The 18,726-nt window shown below is 51.4% G+C and overlaps 1 protein-coding gene across 2 annotated transcripts in view; it reads left to right on the top strand.

The window, feature by feature from the left end:
• Positions 1–316: 316 nt before the first annotated feature.
• Positions 317–18,726, top strand: part of MPP2 (MAGUK p55 scaffold protein 2) — a 29,862-nt gene continuing 11,452 nt past the window's right edge. Inside the window, exons 1-4 of one of the 2 annotated variants that reach the window (XM_055407992.2) lie at positions 339–413; positions 581–747; positions 3,213–3,263; positions 8,304–8,422. In XM_055407992.2, the coding sequence (XP_055263967.1) occupies positions 3,233–3,263; positions 8,304–8,422 (150 nt within the window). In that variant the 5' untranslated portion in view covers positions 339–413; positions 581–747; positions 3,213–3,232. Of the gene's footprint in view, positions 414–580; positions 748–3,212; positions 3,264–8,303; positions 8,423–18,726 lie in introns of both variants that reach the window. The other variant, XM_055407993.2, reaches the window with a different exon arrangement.

The raw sequence follows: 18,726 nt of genomic DNA, 5'->3' as shown, positions 1-18,726 counted from the left end.
AAGGTGAGGCAAGCCTTGAACTGGAACGCGGTTCTAAAGCTGAGAGAAGGGGGCGGGTCTCTTACCATCGCCCTTTTAAGGGAATCGCTGGGCGCCGAGGGACTAGTGGGTACAGGTCCCAGTCCTTGCTTCCCCGGGTAGGAGGCCAGCTGCGGGTCGGGGAATCATGGGCTGTGTAGCTCCTAAGTCACCACCTCCACGCCTACCCACTAGCTGCTCGGAAAGGGTACTTTCCTGCGGGTGGTCCCGCGGCGTCCTTATTCCCCTCCCTCTCCCCTCCTCTTTCGGTCTCCGCCCCTTCGCGCAAGGAGGCCTCGCCGCTTTAAGAGCCGGAGTAGCGATTGACAAGCAATAAACGTGGAGCGCCGGGCTGCGCGGGAGCCACCCGGAGCTAGGGGCCTCTCCAGGCGCAGGTAGGCGCCCCCCGGCCCCCGGGCCAGCACCCACCCGAGGGCCCTCTTGGTCCTGGCACGGCACTGGGGGCCCTTTCTCTGCGTTACACCTCCCCAGGCCTCTTCCCTCTGGCCCCTCCCCTCCCTCTCACCCTCCGCCCCCACTCCCCTTTTCTCTGGGCTCCTAGAGAGAGATCGGACCTCGCTGCCTGTGGACACTGGCCCCCCGCCCCTGCGGTGAGGGCCCCTAAGTGACGTCAGGCACAGAGCCTGGTGAGCTGTGCGGGGGCCCGAGTGTCCGTGCGGCTTCTCCGGGGACTGTGCGGATTCCGGGGACTTCGGAGCCGGGCGTTACGTAAGAACCGCGTTATTAGCTCTTCCGCGGGGGGGGGGGGGGCGCAAGACGGAGGCTGTGTGGGTCCCCTTGGCTCCCCTGCCACCTTGGGAGGCCAACACCTCAATCTCTCCTGGGCTGGGGTCCTGCGAAGGGGGTGTGCTGCTTCTTCGCCTCCCAGGTTGTAGAGGGGGCGGGTCTGGGTCGGGGGCCAGGACTAGGATCTGGAGACCTGGGAAGGGGTCGGTGACAGGAGCGAGGAGTCAGGGCCAGAAAGTTAGGTCAACTCAGAGCGGGGAGCGTGAGGACGCGGGCGGGGGTGGGGGGTGTGCTGCCATTCAGTGACCTCATCCCCTAGTCTCCGCCGGGCGCGCACGCAGAGTCTTCTTTGATGGCTCGCTACACACCCCCCTCCTCCCAGGTCCTAGCGCCCAGCCCGTTTTAGGGCTGGGATCTTGGGGCGGGGGCTCTCTGATCGTCGGTGCGTGCAGGCCCGCCTGGCCACTAGACCCCATCCTTCAGTCTGTCTACCCCTCCCCATGACCTGTAGATCTTCAAAGCTCCTTTGTCAGACCTTTCTCCTCTATATCTCTTTGTACGCGTATTGACAGAGCTTGGAGCAAACCTCCCCCTTTCTCGGTGGGCCCACATCGGCTACTGACCCTGGGTGGTGTGGGTAGCTTGGAGATAGGGGTGAGAGGGCACGTGGGCCCAGGGTTTTGGAAACTGAGGTGCGAGTTCTCGGATGCCTGGGCTCTGGCCCTTGACTCGGAGCCAGGCTGGGTTGCCTGGCACTGCTGTTCTCCTGTGGGCACAGCCGGCCCCGCCCTCCCAGAGGCTTGGGTGGGGGTAGGGCAGAGCTAGCCGATGCCCGTGGGAACCGACTCCTCAGGGAGAAAACCCAGGCAGGCTGGGCAAGACTTCTGGGGACCGGATCCTCCCTGCCTCTCCCCACCCTCCGCCCTCTGGGGAAGAAGGACTTGGGAGAGTAGTGCCAGCTGGAGAGAACTGCAGGTTCCAGGTCCTTAGGACCCGGGACAGGCCGGGAGTGGGGTTGGGGGGTGGGGAGAAAGGGATCCCTCTCTGATTCTCTCGAGGAATAGGGGTGGCAGGGGTTGTGCCCAGGGCACTAGCTGGCACAGTGGATCCTGAGCATTGCTTCAGTCTGGGTACTAGCCTGACAGGGGATGTCCTTCCTCTTCCCCAAAGCTCCTTTCTTCCTTGTCCTCAGGGCAGATCCAGGAGGAAGGGGAGTCATCCTTCCACTTTTGTAATTTCTGCTATTTGAAATTACAAGTAGCAGGGAGCACAGATGACCTGCTCCGGCCTGGGAAGGTGATAGGAGGAGAGAGAGGATTTCATTAAAGTCAGGTAGTGGTCCCTCTAGGGACCTTTTTAGGGGGAGGAGGTGAAATCGTGGCTCCCCCACCCCCAGGGCCCAGTAGCATTCAGTCCTGAAGTGGGCACTGCCAGATGCTTTCTTTCACTCCCCCACCCCTGCTGGGAGCCACCGCGCCTCCTGTTGTCATGGCAACCGGGAATTAGGGTTTTCTCCAGCGGCACAGGCCCAGAAAGGCAAAGGGATGAAGGATGGTGGGTTACCTACCTGCACCCTTCCTTGGAGAATACGGGATCCAACCCCATTCCAGGAGGACCTGGGAAACTGGGTCTATAAATTCCGTGATGGGTTTTGCCCAGAGCCCCCTGCTCTCCTTGTCCCAGCTCTGGGCTAAGAAGGGGTAGAGGGAGAAAGAGGAAGCACGAGAGGCCCTAGTGAGCTATGACATCATTTCTGCCAGACAGATGAACAGATGTTTGTAGAGCGCCTTCACAGTGCTAGGTCTAGGATCCAGAGGCAAAATAAAACAGATGTGATTCTTGACCCATAGAGCTTAAAGTCAGGGAACACCCATTTTCTTACTTTTTACCTTTTTATTCACACTGGACTTTTCCCCACCCTCTCTTTCTCTCAAAATAAATAAATAAAATAAAAAAGACAGATGGTAGGCAGAAACAATTTTTTTCTGAGTCATAAAACCTGGAGTTTCATTGTAGCTCTCCTTTTCTTTAAAAAGATATTTTTGTTCATTTATTTGGCTGCACTGAATCTTAGTTGTGCATGTGGGAGTTTTAGTTTTGGCATGTGGGTTTTAGTACCCTGGCCAGGGATCGAACCCAGGCCCCCAGCATTGGGAACCCAAAATCTTAGCTATTGGACCACCAGGGAAGTCCCCATAGCTCTCTTTATTAGTTTTGTGACCTTGGACAAGTCAACTAACCTCTCTGATCCTCTGTCTCTTCCTCCTTGGAGAGATGGGTGTGTCATGTCTGCTCTTCTTGCCTCCCAGAACTATGGGATAGTTTAGTGTCAGGGCGGTACCCTCTCCCCAGCCCCACTGGCTCATCCTGAGGGGGAGGTCCTTCCTAATTCCTTCCCCATTATTTTGCCCTCCTGCCTTCTCAACCTCCTCTCTCCCTTCCTCCAGGAGCCCTTGCTGATTTCACCATGCCGGTTGCAGCCACCAACTCCGAGACTGGTAAGAAGTGGGGGTAGGGATGTCAGTTATATCAGTGGTTCAGAGGATTCCAGGCAGGTTGGGGAGCACAGTCAGGCACTGCCACAGCTCCCTGTAAGAGCAAACTGACCCTTGCTGCAGCTGCTCCATCCAGCTGCTCAGCCATTCCTCCGGGTAACTTCTATCACCCTGCTGCACCTGCCCCAGGGTGGGGCTGGGGACAGAGCACAGCTCACCTCCATGGAGGGGGATGCATTCTCTGGAGATGTCCACAGTGCAGTGCCCCCTAGATAGGTAAAGTGGACCAACACACGGGAGTGTGTGTGTGCTGGGCTGTGGAGAATGCCAGATCAGGGAGCCTTGGCTTAGTTCTGTAGGAAGTTTGAGGGCAAGGTTATGGGCCACCCAGGCAAGCTAGGAAGCCTCAGGAACAATCTGCTTAGATTCTTGGAGCCTGTGTCTCTTCTTCTGTCAAGAGGTGATGTGAAACTCAAAGGCTATAATAGGGAAAGCATGTTAGCATTAAGGATACTCACAGTTATTACGCTGTGCTACTGAGTTGTTGTTACCTCTTTAACCTGTGACCCTGAGTCAGTCACCTCGCTTTGAGGACCTAGGTTTCACCATCTGTAGAATGAGGTGATAGGAGAAGATCAGTGTTTTTAACTTGTATTGGTCCTGGATCCTATTGAGAATCTGATGCAAACCAAGGGCCTTCATCATAGGCAAAGGCTTCTATGCACGAAGTCTGCATTCCACTCCAGGGGTTCAGGGATCGCACCCTGAGTGTATGCAGAGTCCCACCAGGTGAAGTGCCCTGTAGTCAGGCTCTCAGAGGGCCCTAACAATTGTGAACTGTTCTTTTTTTTCTCTGATTGATCCCCGCTTGGGTGCCTCCTGACCATGTAGCCCCTCCCCTCTCTCTAGGCGCTGCTATTGCTTCTGCAAGATGTTCCAGGCCTCGCAGTTCAGTTAGATTGACTTCTCTGTGCCCTCCCCTCTGAAAAACTGAAGCAGGAAAGTGAAGGCTGCTGTGAGGGGCCAGAACTAAACTGTGACACCCTTGTCCCCCCAGGAAAGGCCTCTTCTCCATGCAGTGGCCAGACTGTCCCAATGTCCCCTAGCTGCTGCAGCCTTGGAGGATTCAGTGCATTCCCCACTGCTCCAGCCTGCCTAGGCCCCTCTGTAAGCTGCTTAGGGGTTAATTAAACCCATCCCTGAGCCTGTGATTAAAGGCCTGTCAATCTGGGGCTGTCCAGTAAACCCATTAATGGTGCCTGGCAGGGGTGTAGAGGGAGGGGAAGGCCCAGCGCTTTGGTTTCCCTGCTGCAGGCCACTTGATGGGCCCTGGTGGGGTGGGGGACAGGGTAGGGAGTGGAGTTCAGGAGATAGGTGTGAGGGTCTGCTTCCTCTGAGGACTCCTGGGCACCTGCTCCCCTGGGTGTTGTGTCACAGGCTTTCTGTATCCAAAGGAAGAAAGATAGAAGCAAGTTGCTTAACCTCTTGGAGGCTGCGTTTCTTCCTCTGAAAAGAGGTGATGGGAGACTTAAAGGTCAGAAGCTTGTTTTTCCCTCAGATGGCCCTCTGTGCCTGCCCCACAAACTCTAATGGTGGCTTCTGCCCCTTCTCATTTGGTGGTCATTACAGTTCCCACGGGTCTGATAGACAGCTGTACCCTTGCCTCTAAGGTCAAGTTCACCCCCCCCTTCCCCTTTACCTTCCCCCAGAGATCCTTGCCTTGGCCTCTGGAGAGATGTAAGCTAACAGGATCCTTCTACCCTGATCCACGTATCAATATGGCCACTATCATCGTGGAGGGAGCGAGATGGTGTGTGTGTGTTTTCCTCTTGCAGAGAGACCCTAACTCCATTTCTAGTAAGGTGGAGGAGTTCTTTCCCTGAGGGTTGGAGATGCATGGGTGTTGGCATGGGCTGAGAGTTTAGATACCTTACCCCTGGACTCCAGACCTGAAGCTCTGCCTCTTCACCGGGTTCCCTCCTTTCTTTGAATTAAGGCTGGGATATGCGGGAGGAGAAGGGGACGACAGAGAATGAGATGGCTGGATGGCATCACCGACTCTATGGACATGAGTTTGAGTGAACTCCGGGAGTTGGTGGTGGACAAGGAGGCCTGGCGTGCTGTGGTTCATGGGGTTACAAAGAGTCGGACACGACTGAGCGACTGAATTGAACTGAATGGGGCTTTCAGGTGGATCTGTCCCTTTAAATCTCTGACTTAATGTTCTAGTGTGTAATCCTGCTTGCTGCCATGGCAACCAGGGTGTGCTGTGACCCTGTGCCACTCCTCAGGGAATGGCAGTCTGGTGGCAGCATCAGTGCCTAGTGGTGGCCTCAAGGGTATAGGGTCTCAGACGAAGGAATGGTGGCTCTGCGCTGGGGTAACTTTCAAAACCCCTCCCTTCCCGCCCACACTAGTCTCTGCTGCATGAATACTCCCTCACCTTTTCCCAAGACCCCAGTCCCAAGATGCCTGACTTGCCCACAGGCATAGGCCCCTGAAGCAAGTTGGGGGGGGCGCAATTGGAGATGGGGATGGAGAAGCTACTCCTCATAGGTGGGGTCTGAGGGCTGTGCCACTGCCTTCTCATGAGAGTCGTTCTTGGGGGCTTCCTTTGATCCTGAGGGGGTCACTGTAAAGAAAAACTGGGCTTGGTGAGGGGACCGAGAGGAGGGGTCGGAAGTCTGGAGGAGAAGGTGGCAGGTGGTGTAATTGAGGAGGGACTTCTAGAAGAGAGGGACTGGAATAAGATGCGGCCAAGTCCCCACCCACCTTGGGTTTCTGGGAGGGGAGGGTCTCTGAGCACCGCTCCAGACTTGATGGGGGGCAAGCTTAACAACACCCCCACCCCCATCCCCCGGCCGGAAACCTTTCCTCAGCCGCCTCCTTGCCTTTCAGTGGTAGGTATTCAAACAGGGGAATCTGGCCTCCGTGGGACGAGGACCCTTCCACGGCCCCCTCCCAGCTCTTTCACTGCCCCTCCCGCCGGTCTGCTCCGTCTGGGCTTTGGCCAATCAACAAGGCGGTCAGGCGGCTGAGCCTTACAATTGGCTGATCCTGCAGAGGGCGCTCCCCGAGTCCCACCTCCTCCAGCGCTGCCCACCTCTGGCTGGGAAGGCTGCGGCGCGTGGAGGCTACTCCGCAGCCCAGATCGCGGAGGGGGTCAGCCATGGCCGGCAGCCCAGCGAGCGGGGCCTCTTTGGAGGGTATATCCCTGGGCTCCTCTGAGGAAGCTGAGCTCCGGAGGGAAGGTAGGGAAAGGTGGAATGGCGAGGCTGGGGTCTGGTCCTGAGGGGTTTAGGGCATCTGGAGAGGGTACCCTAGGAGCGGGCTCTTCGGAGCCTAAGGGTCTCGGGGCGTGGTCCCCCAGGAGAGCTGACCTGGACTGAGGGCACCAACTTCCTTGGCTCAATCCCCTCCCATAGCTGGCAGGCTGGGGAATCTGTGTGTGAAGATGACGGGAGAGGAAGGGTCCCAGGATATCCTGGCAGAGGAAGGGTTCCTGCCCTGGCCACTGTCTGAGTCCACTAAGGACCTTGCAGGTTTCTGACCGATGCCAAGCCCAGACATGAGCAGGAGGGGTCTGGAGGGCAGGCATGAAAGTCATTTGTGGAAAAGGTGGGGAGGATGAGAGGGAAGAGGGTGGGAGGCCAAGGGTCCCTGACCAGTGGCTGCCAGCTTCCAATCTCAGAGCCTCCTCCAGCCCACCCCCATTCCTTCCTGGAGGAGGGGGCATGGCTGAGAACAGTGAGAGGTGCCAGGGACTGTACCCACCCTCCTCCTTCCCAGCTTGGGTGCTGTTATGCAGATGTAGGCGTGGGTGGCAGGGTGGCAGAGTAATGATACCCCCTGCCCATCTCTGCCCCCAGCTGGGCACACTCTGCTTCTGCCTCCCTTCCCCCAGAACCTGCCACAGCCAGTAGCTCCCACCTCTGCTGATGGGGGAAGACAGCCCCTACCTGAGGCGGAGCCCCTCAGCAGGGGCCCAGCTTCAGATGTTCTCCCCTTGCTGATATCCCATCCCCGGCTGAGGGTTTGCTGATCCCTAGGATAACTTGGTCTGACCTCTGCCCCTGGGTGTCCACAGCCATCCCAAGCTCCAGAGTGCCTATTTTCCCCAGCTTCTACCAGTGTCCTGGGCCTCAGCCTTGGCTTCCTATCCGTTCCGTCCGTTCAGTCGCTCAGTCGTGTCCGACTCTTTGCGACCCCATGGACTGTAGTGTACCAGGCTTCTCCGTCCATGGGATTCTCCAGGCAAGAATACTGGAGTGGGTTACCATTTCCTTCTCCAGGGGAATCTTCCCGACCCAGGGATTGAACCCGGGTCTCCCGCATTGGAGGCAGACGCTTTAACCTCTGAGCCACCAGGGAAGCCCTTGGCTTCCTATGATCTGTATTAATTTCCAGGTCATTGTCTTTCAGAGCTGAAGGGCCTGTAGATACCATCCAGTTTAATCCACCCATTTTACAGGAAGGAAAGACTGAGGCCTGTGATGGACAGGGACTGGTGCAAAATCACCCTGAATTAGTGGCACAGCTGGTAGTGGATGGCGGGTAGGCCCTGACCTCCTGCATGGTTGCCTGCTGACTCCAGGCTCGCACTCCAGCGACGTGTTCCAAGTACCGTCTCTCTTACCCTTGAGCCTGCCACGTGTGGGTGGCTGAGTCCTGTGGCTTCAGCCCATCCAGAGATTGAAGGATGTGGTTCTCTGGTTTAGGGCAGAAGCTGGAACCCGACATCTGCTTCCGTTTCTCCCCTCCCCCCACCTCAAAGTCCACTTCCTGGTGCTAGGATCCTTCCACCTGCCCAGGCTAGTATTACCTAAGGCCTAGAGAACAGGCCAAGGAAATTGCCCTTCCCCTCTTCGGGCCTCTGCCCCAGGCATTCTAGGGCCTGGAGTGCCAGGCAGGGAAGGATGTGCTGCGGGGAGGGGCTGTCTTCTGTGGGATGGAGGGTAAAAGGGGTGGGGTTTCTATGGTGTGTTTGGGTCCCCTGTGCTCAGCTGGCACCTGTGTGTCTCACTGTCTGCTCCTTCCCTCCAGCCATGCAGCAAGTCTTGGACAACCTGGGATCTCTCCCCAATGCCACGGGAGCAGCCGAACTGGACCTGATCTTCCTTCGAGGCATTATGGAAAGTCCTATAGTGAGATCCCTGGCCAAGGTAGTGTGCTCCAGGGAGGTGGACACAAGGGTGCTGTGCCTGGGAAGGCACAGCAGGGGGTGGGATGTTAGCCACAGGGAGCCCTGGGAATGGGGCAGGTGGCACCCGAGACCCTGGGAGGGGGGTATGCATGGACATCTATGCCCGGGTGATCAATCTGAACCACTGCAGGTGGTGGGGGCCCACCTCCATTCCTGACTGTTAGAGTGCGGAGACGTGCCCACGTGGATAGATGTTTGGTGACTGCCAGCTTATGGAGGGTATGCTTGGTTGGGAATGAGCATGCCTGTGCTGTAGAATCTCTGAAGTTCAGCCTGCTTGTCTTTCTGCCTCTGGACATTTTGTGCAGACATCTTTCTAAGGTCACCTGCCACATATCAGGCAGGGGAGAGACTCACTGAAAGAGAAAGTTATAAACCACTTTGGTAGTGACTTTGATAGAGGCAGATGCACTAGTTGTTTGGGGAGGGTAAAGGACAGATGCCTGACCCAACCCAGGGTGGGCAGGGAAGCTACTCTGGAGGAAGGGTCACTTGTGTTGAGTCTTGAAGATTGAGGAGGAGGGACAGTGCATTCCAGCCCATGAGAACTTCAACAGGAACAGAGGTGAGAGAACTAGAAACATACAGGGGCTGTAAGTGTTGAGAGCTAGAAATGTACAGGGGCTGTAACTGTTGATGTGAGGCTGGAGCTTTAGGTGGGAAACGGAGTGTGAGCTGTGGAGATGTTGGCAGCTGTTGGCAGCTGATGAAGGGCCCTAGGAGCTGTGCCTGGAGCTTGGGCATTGTCCAGTGATGCCCTGTGAGCAACTTGGAGCCTTTTGTGGATTTTAAGCAGGCGTGTGATGATGGCACATGGATGTTTGGGAAGCATCCCTCTGGTAGCCACAGGGAGGATGGTTGGAGGGTCATGACTGGAGTTGGAAAGACCGGAGTTGGGGATCGTACTGAATTAGACCTGTGGTAACAGTTCTTGAGGGAGGGGATGATAAAAGAAATATTTAGGAAATAAATTGGCAGTACTTGATGCTTGGGTGTGGACGGTCAGGGGTGGGGGTGGCCAGGCACCTGGGATTCTGTCCTGGGGAAGGGCTGGTGCCACCTTCAACTGAGACAACAAGCAAGGATGGACCAGGGGAGGGGGTGACCCCTTTGCTGAGGAGGAGGAGAGGCGGTGAGAATGATGCCAATAGCTGTGTTGGAGGCAAGGCTGGGAGTGGCAGGGAATAGTGTTAATTGCTCAGATTTCTCAGGGGGGTGGGCGGTCTTCAGCTGAGAATTAAGGATCAGGAGTTGAGTGGAGTGGGGGTGGAGGGTGGAATTTGGAAGTGAAGGTTCAACTAATAATTAATTACTAAAGGGGAGAGAGGAAACCCACCGAAAGCCAGGGAGCAGGACCAACAGGGCCCCAGATCATCAATCCAGGGTGGGGGTGATTCAGTCCAGAGACACTGAGGGTGGCTTTGGTCCAGGGCTTGTGCCAGATGGGGGCTGTGGGAGGCTGAGGTGCAGGGAGAGGCGAGAGTGGCTCAGAGCATCACCTCTGGGGCCGAGGCTGGGAGGGGAGGGGAGAGTGGCCAGGAGGAAAGAGAAGGGCAGGGAGAACATGGAGGTGAAGGCCTGGGGGCTCTCTGGGGTAAGTGTTTGGGGAGAGAGTGTATAGCTGGAAGAGGAGAAGGCCGAAGTCAGAGAGGGAGGTGGGAAGTGAAAGATTTCCAAGGAGGACAGTTCTGGGGATAACATTTTGAATGTGGCTATGGGGGTGGGGGGGGTGCAAAGAGGCCATTGGTGTTACAGAATTCTAGGAATGGATGGGTCGGGTGTGGGATGGGGTGTCTACACAGGCATGAGGGTGGGCAGACACTGGAGGCAGCCCCCAGGGTCTCTGGTAAATGGTGGTGGGTGTGACCAGGAAGTTGGATGATAGTGATGGAGGGGGTGGGGGGGCAGTACAGCTAGGTGGTCTTCCACAGGGTGAGGTGGGGACTCTGTCACAGGACAGCTGTGGCCTTTCCTGACATGGGACTTGGATGGGGACCAGATGCTAGTGGGAGGTTCTGGGGAAGAGAAAACTGAGCAGATTGGAGGAGACTGGAAAAAGGCAGGTTGCCTCTCAGTTGGTGGTTAAGACTGAACTTATGTATTAGTAATCAAAACGAGGAGTTATGCATGTTTTGAATGGAGAGAATATGAGCTCCTTGAGGACAGCGAAGTCATCTTTGTTTACTACTGTGTCCCCAGAGCCTAGAACAGTGCCTGGCACATAGTAGGTCCTCACTGAATGTTTGTTGAATGAATAAATACAGGAAAGTGTGCAGAAAAAGCACATAGTACCCACCTCCAGGATGTGAATGCTGATCATGTTTGCTTTAGCTCTTGCTCTTTCTTTTTAAGAAATAAAAAGTGTGTCCAGTAAATGCCTCTCCCCTTTTCCTCATTTCCACTGCTGTCCCTGCCCACAGGTGACCGTGGCTGGAGTTGATGATACCATGCCCCTGAATATTTGCCCATGTTGACTACATATGTATTTAGATGTAAACTACATGGCCCTGTTATATGTGTTTTTAAACTTTACATAATGGAATGACAGTGAAAGCAGCTATGGTTTTTGAGATTTCTAGTTCATATAAGTAATATAGTTACTGACATGCATAGAGATATAGATTCCTTTAGACTGTTGTGTAGTACTCCAATATGTGAACAGAGCCCAGTGTATTCGTTTTCTGGTTCCCCTACTGAGAGACAGGTACACTGTTGCTGACTTGTCGCTGTTAAGCACAGTGCAGCGGTGAACATCCTGACATCCATCTGCTTCTACACGTGGGTTAGAGTTTCTCTAGGGTGGACACATGGCAGTGGAATTGCTGAGGACCTGCATTTGAACCTCAACATCTATAGCCTTCCAAAGCTGACTTCACATTTGGATTTATTAAACCACACCATATCTGAGTCACTCTAGCTATTGCTTCTACAGCATGACAGCCAGTGAAATAAAGAGGCTCTCTCGGGATGCAGAACCTCAGGGTTAGAAGGTTCTTTAGCCAGAACCCTCCAGAGTGGGACGCGCCCCCACCCCCATCCCCACCTCCATAGCATTCCTCTCTAGTGGCCTCTTAGAACCCATCTGACAGCTCTCCAAAGGTGAGACTGGTGGCTGGATGGCTCTGTCATTTACTTGGTCATTCCGTCATCTGTCCTCTGTTCAACAGCTATCTCTTGCGTGCTCACCGAGGCCAGGAACAGTGCTGGGGCGGTGGCAATGAAACATCAGATAGTTTATTCTTCTCCTGAGGGAGCCCTGAGTCTGTCATTTTCTCACTGAGCTCAGCAATGTCCTAGTCCTGGGACCATAGCCTGATGGAAAAGTTAACAATGTACTGTGTCAGTTTACATAAGTAAACTTCCTTCTCCAGGAATGTTCTCTCCATCTAGCTGTGACACAAACAGGAAATGAATCTCCAAAAGGGAGCATCTGAGTTCAGTAAGGACTTCTTGGTGGCTCAGACAGTATAGAATCTGCCTGTAATGTGGGAGACTTGGTTTTGATTCCTGGTTTGGGAAGATGCCCTGGAGGAAAGCATGGCAGTCCACTGCAGTATTCTTGCCTGGAGAATCCCCATGGATAGAGGAGCCTAGCGGACTATGGTCCATGGGGTTGAAAAGAGTCAGCTCAGGAAAAATCCCTCGGACCCCTATATATGTGACCCTTTGCAATACAACTTTGCCAGTCCTCTCATCAAAAGGTAAACTTTCTCCACTCTTCAATCTGGGCTTGACCCCATGACTTGCTTTGGACTACCAGACCTACATCTTATTCCTTCTCACCCGTTTTAATGATTACGGATACACAGATCAATTTCTAACCTATTAGACAAAGTACTTTGATCAAAGATATAGCAGCAAAAGCTTAAAAGCCCAGAAACCCACAGGAGTAGACCCAAGTAGAAACCCACGTGGTAGCTATTCACCTCCTTCCCTTTCCCTGATGACACGGACTTGACTCTCCCCTCCAGGGAGGTGCCAGGCAATGCAGGAGGGGCTGCCTTGGGTAGATCTGGAACCAGGGAGGAGCAGGCCCTGAGGGGACAAACCCAGAGAGTTATAGGCTCTGAAGGAAGTCAAGTCTGGCAAGCAGATCGGAAATCCAGAGGGTTGGCTACAGATAGCAGGTGGCAGTCCTGGCAGGTGGGTGACGTCTGGGAGCTCTGACGTGGACCCAGGAGCAGGCGTTCCAACAACAGACGGGGCCATGGTGAGGAATCAAAGGCAGATGACATTCAGAAATTTAGGCAAACTGTTGTCAGCGAGGACGGCTGCCAGTTCGGAGGCCTGTGAACTAATCCACACGAGATGAAGAAGAAAATAAACAGCGTTTGAAGTCAGATTCTTTGACCAGCTGTGTGACCTTAGTAGGGCTGACAACCTCTCTGAGCTTCAGCCATTACTTCTGAGAAGTGGGGATAACAATACTTACCTCTCAGCATTATGGTCAGGAGAGGGGGGGAGGTCATGGATGTGGAAGCATTTGGCCATTGGACTGGAATTCAGAGGGAAGACCCAGCCCTGTGGTGGTGGTGGGAAGGTGAGATAGCTGGAAAAGAAAGAAAGGCAAGGTCTTAAAAGAAGGAGGGGCCAGGACGGTCACCAAGATGGAGACTCTGACCTGGGGACATGGTGGGGAGCCCAGTGCATCAGTTAGCTTTTGCTGTGTGACAAACTACCCCACAGCATAGTGGCATGACTTGTGTCTCATGATTTTGTGGATTGACTGGGTGGTTTTCTGGTCTGGGCTTGCTCAGTTGGGATGGGGTTGGACAGCCTCAGTCACGTGACTGGTGACTCAGCCGGGAAGGCTGCCCTGTCTGGGACAGAGTGGTCTCTGATCCTCTAGGAGGGTGGCCCAGGTTGCTTCACATGGTGGTCTCAGCAGTAATGAAAGACCAGCCCCCAGTCCTAGGCACTTTTCAAGCCTCTGCTTTTACATCTCATTGGCCAAAGCAAATCACGTGGCCAAATTCAGGTGGAAGAGTCCCTTTACCTTTTGGCTCACCATGCTTTCAGATTTTGAATTACTTTCAGATTTTGAATTACTTAATTATGAGGCTGGGCTTCAAGTGGGAATTCCGTCTCCTGATCAGAGAAGTTGGAGTGGGAAGGTGGAGGGAAAAGTTTTCCAAAGAAAGGCTGTGGCGTGTTTCCGCATTTGCAGTTTACATCTGGCTCTGCGTGGAGAGCTGGCAGATTTGGGATTAAGAGCCAGCTCTTCCATCAGCCGGGTGTGAACCTGGCCCAAGTTTCTGGTCTGTAAGGAGCTTGAGGGTGTGCTGTGCTGAGGGTGATTTTTCTGAGCAGAATTAAGCAAATGGTTACTGCAGAAATTCAAAACTGCTTTCCTGGTTGTGGGCCCTCATGCTCCTAATATTGTAGTGTGTGCTGTGCAAGAGAACACTTTCTAAAAACCGGTGCCCAGAAAGTGACACCACAGCCGTGGGGGTGCTCAGGAAACTTTGACTTGCATCTCTGCTCTACACCCAGGAGTTGTGAAAAGGAATTCATTTTACCTGCTAGAGCCTCAGATACTTTATTGGGAAAATGGCCTTTATGCTGTTAATCTTAACCATCATTTTGACATTTAAATGAGATGTCTATTGAAGTGTAATTGATTTACAATATTGTGTTAGTTCTAGTTGTACAGAAAAGTGATTCAGTTCTGTCTCACTATATATATATAATTCTTTTTTTATTCTTTTTCATTGTAGCTATTCATTACAAGATATTGAATGTAGTTCCCTTTGCTATGCAGTAAATCCTTGTTCTTTATCTTTTTGCATGATAGTGTGTGTCTATTCATCCCATAATTCCCAATTTATCTCTGCTCCCCTTCCCCTCTGGTAACCCTAAGGTTGTTTTCTGTGTCTATGAGTCTGTTTCTATTTTGTAAGTCAGTTCATTTGTAGGGTTTTTTTAGATCCACATATAAGTGACATCACCTAGTATTTGTCTTTGTCTAACTTACTTCACTGAGTGTGATAATCTCTAGATTCATCCATATTGCTGCAAATGGCATTGTTTTGGTTTTTTATGGCTGAGTAATATTCTCTTGTTACAGGTACCACATGTTTATCCATTCTTCTATTGACGGACACTTAAGTTGCTTCCGTGTCTTGGCTATTGTAAACATTGGTTACTAATTTAACTCCATGTCAGAGAACATATTAGATATGACTAAATGTTTAAAAAATGGAGTCATTTGAGATTTGTTTTATGATCCAAATATTGACTATTCCATGTGCAGAGAAGGCAATGGCACCCCACTCCAGTACTCTTGCCTGGAAACTCCCATGGATGGAGGAGCCTGGTAGGCTGCAGTCCACAGGGTTGCGAAGAGTCAGACATGACTGAGTGACTTCACTTTCACTTTTCACTTTCATGCATTGGAGGAGGAAATGGGAACCTACTCCAGTGTTCTTGCCTGGAGAATCCCAAGGATGGAGGAGCCTGGTAGGCTGCCATCTATGGGGTCGCACAGAGTTGGACACGACTGAAGCGACTTAGCAGCAGCAGCAGCCATGTATACCCGGCAGATTCTGCTGCTGTTGAGTAGAGTGTTCCATAAATGTCAATTAGGTCAAGTTTGTTGATAGTGTTTTTAAAATCTTCTATATCCTTGCGAAGGAGAGATAAGAAAGTCTTCCTCAGTGATCAATGCAAAGAAATAGAGGAAAACAACAGAATAGGAAAAACAAGAGACCTCTTCAAGAAAATTAGAGATTCCAAGGGAACATTTCATGCAAAGATGGGCTCGATAAAGGACAGAAATGGTATGGACCTAACAGAAGCAGAAGATATTAAGAAGAGGTGGCAGGAATACACAGAAGAACTGTACAAAAAAGATCTTCACGACCAAGATAGTCACGATAACGTGATCACTGACCTAGAGCCAGACATCTTGGAATGTGAAGTCAAGTGGGCCTTAGAAATTATCACTACTAACAAAGCTAGTGGAGGTGATGGAATTCCAGTTGAGCTATTTCAAGTCTTGAAAGATGATGCTGTGAAAGTGCTGCACTCAATATGCCAGCAGATTTGGAAAACTCAGCAGTGGCCACAGGACTGGAAGAGGTCAGTCTTCATTCCAATCCCAAAGAAAGGCAATGCCAAAGAATGCTCAAACTACCGCACAATTGCACTCATCTCACACGCTAGTAAAGTCATGCTCAAAATTCTCCAAGCCAGGCTTCAGCAGTATGTAAACCGTGAACTCCCAGATGTTCAAGCAGGTTTTAGAAAAGGCAGAGGCACCAGAGATCAAATTGCCAACATCCGCTGGATCATGGAGAAAGCAAGAGAGTTTCAGAAAAACATCTATTTCTGCTTCATTGACTATGCCAAAGCCTTTGACTGTGTGGATCACAATAAACTGTGGAACATTCTGAAAGAGATGGGAATCCCAGACCACTTGACCTGCCTCTTGAGAAACCTGTATGCAGGTCAGGAAGCAACAGTTAGAACTGGACATGGAACAACAGACTGGTTCCAAATAGGAAAAGGTGTACGTCAAGGTTGTATATTGTTACCCTGCTTATTTAACTTATATGCAGAGTACATCATGAGGAACGCTGGGCTGGAAGAAGCACAAGCTGGAATCAAGATTGCTGGGAGAAATATCAATAACCTCAGATATGCAGATGACACTACCCTTATGGCAGAAAGTGAAGAGGAACTCAAAAGCCTCTTGATGAAAGTGAAAGAGGAGAGTGAAAAGGTTGGCTTGAAGCGCAACATTCAGAAAACAAAGATCATGGCATCTGGTCCCATCACTTCATGGGAAATAGATGGAAAAACAGTGGAAACAGTGTCAGACTTTATTTTTTTGGGCTCCAAAATCACCGCGGATGCTGATTGCAGCCATGAAATTAAAAGACGCTTGCTCCTTGGAAGGAAAGTTATGACCAACCTTGATAGTATATTAAAAAGCAGAGACATTACTTTGCCAACCAAGGTCCGTCTAGTCAAGGCAATGGTTTTTCCCGTGGTCATGTATGGATGTGAGAGTTGGACTGTGAAGAAAGCTGATCGCCGAAGAATCGATGCTTTTGAACTGTGGTGTTGGAGAAGACTCTTGAGAGTCCCTTATACTGCAAGGAGATCCAACCAGTCCATTCTAAAGGAGATCAATCCTGGATGTTCATTGGAGGGACTGATGCTAAAGCTGAAACTGCAATACTTTGGCCACCTCATGCGACGAGTTGACTCACTGGAAAAGACTCTGATGCTGGGAAAGGTTGGGGGCGGGAGGAGAAGGGGACGACGGAGAATGAGATGGCTGGATGGCATCACCGACTCTGTGGACATGAGTTTGAGTGTACTCCGGGAGTTGGTGATGGACAGGGAGGCCTGGCGTGCTGTGATTTATGGGGTCGCGGAGAGTCAGACACGACTGAGCGACTGAACTGAACTGAACTGAACTGATATCCTTGCGAATTTTCCATTTGCTTTTTCTGCTGATTACTAAGAGAGGAGTGTTGAAATCTACAACTATTGTTATAGAAAAAAAATAAATGGAAAGTCTTTTAAATGTGTTATTTTACTATCAAATAAGTTTTGTGCTTCCTTGGTGGCTCAGATGGTAAAGAATCTGCCTGTCATGAGGAAGACTTGGGTTTTATCCCTGGGATGGGAAGATCCCCTGGAGGAAGGTATGGCAGCCCACTCTAGTATTCTTGCCTGGAGAATTCCATGGACAGAGGAGCTGGGCAGGCTACAGTCCATGGGGTTGCAAAGAGTTGGACACGACTGAGCCCTCAGTACTTCCTATGGCCCAGCAATTCTGCTTCTGGGAAAAATTCTGACGTGTGCAACAGGAGACACAGACCAGACTGTTCATAGTAGTTTTGTTTATTGCCATTTGGAATGGTAAAAACCTGAAATGACCCAGAGGCCTCTCAGAAAGAGAGGAGATGAATAAAATATGGCATAGTCACATGATGGAATACAATATAGCCATTAAAATGAACAAACTAATGGGATATGGGAAAAAGAATGGATCATAGCAAAATAACATTAAATGGAAAATAATCTTAAGTGAATATGTTTTCACTTAATATGAAAAATAACAAATCTTTGCGAAAAATAGTAAGTGAAATAATTTTTTACTTAATAATAAGTGAGAAAAATCAGGCCTTCGGTAATTATATATAGCACAATTCCCTTTTTATAAAGGTAAAAATAACTAAAAACAGTACTTATTTTGGGAATATATTGAATACGTATAGCTACAATAAAACTATATAAAATGAGAAGCCCAGGGCATGATGAACACAGGGAATCAAGATGTGGTTTCTGAGTGGGGGAGGTGGGTGGATGGGTGTGGGGTGCATGTGGTTAGACGTAGGATAGTGTCAAGATCCTTATTTATGGTTTACGTGGTGGATTCTTGCATCCTTGTTATATTATTACAAAAGTACCTAGTTTAATACCAGCTAACTAAAAAGAAGTCATGCAGGAACCAAGGATGAGAACATATTATGAGCCAAGGATATGATTAATCCAATTCTGAGTTCTCAAAGTCCCAGAAAAGAGTGTTGCAAATTGTGATAGATGTTGGGTGTTCTCAGTATTGGTCAGTCAGCCTTCTGGTAGTGTCTCTTTTGTAAGGAATGATTTAAAGTTTCCTCTGACCCATGAAGGTTGAGCTTGGAGAGTTGTGTTCTGTCTGTGGGGAAGATCCCCAGGGGCAGTCAAGGGGTAGGAATGGATCAGCCTAGGGGGAGGGGTCATTATGGGGTTGCGCAGAGTCGGACACGACTGAGCGACTGAACTGAACTGAACTGAACTGAATGACTTGGAAGACACACTGGCTTCCTGCTTGGTTAGGTGAGGGCTCCTTGGGAAACTTGATGCCTGCATCCATAGAGCAGAAGATGCTAAAGCTAAATGGACAATCTCTAGGCTGCTCATGTCACCTGGGCCAGAGCTAGCCCCCATTAACTGGAAGGAACCTGGCCAGAGTTGCCATGGTGAGGGGGCTGCAGGTCTGAGTGCCTTCGTTTATTCTTGAAACAGTTCCTAGGGCCGTGGGCTCTTAGCATTGTCTAGACACTGGTAACAGAGCCAGGGCCTCCGTGGGTTGTGCTGAGTTAATGACTGAAGATCACACAGTGTTTGGTAGAAACTTCTGGGGGCATTTCTCTGCCCTCTGGCTTCTGAGGATCATCAAAGCATAACAGGTCTCTGAATACTACTTCTTTGCCCCTTCAGATGTCTGTTTCCCCAGCAGGAATGCTCTGTCAAGCCAGGCTGTGG

The sequence above is a fragment of the Moschus berezovskii genome, chromosome 20 (genome assembly GCF_049115385.1).
Source record: "Moschus berezovskii isolate FMDL1 chromosome 20, NW_MosBer_1.0, whole genome shotgun sequence".
In the NCBI taxonomy this organism is placed as follows: Eukaryota; Metazoa; Chordata; class Mammalia; order Artiodactyla; family Moschidae; genus Moschus; species Moschus berezovskii.
Note: the sequence above shows the minus strand (reverse complement) of the source record. Positions and strands in the feature narration are given on the sequence as shown.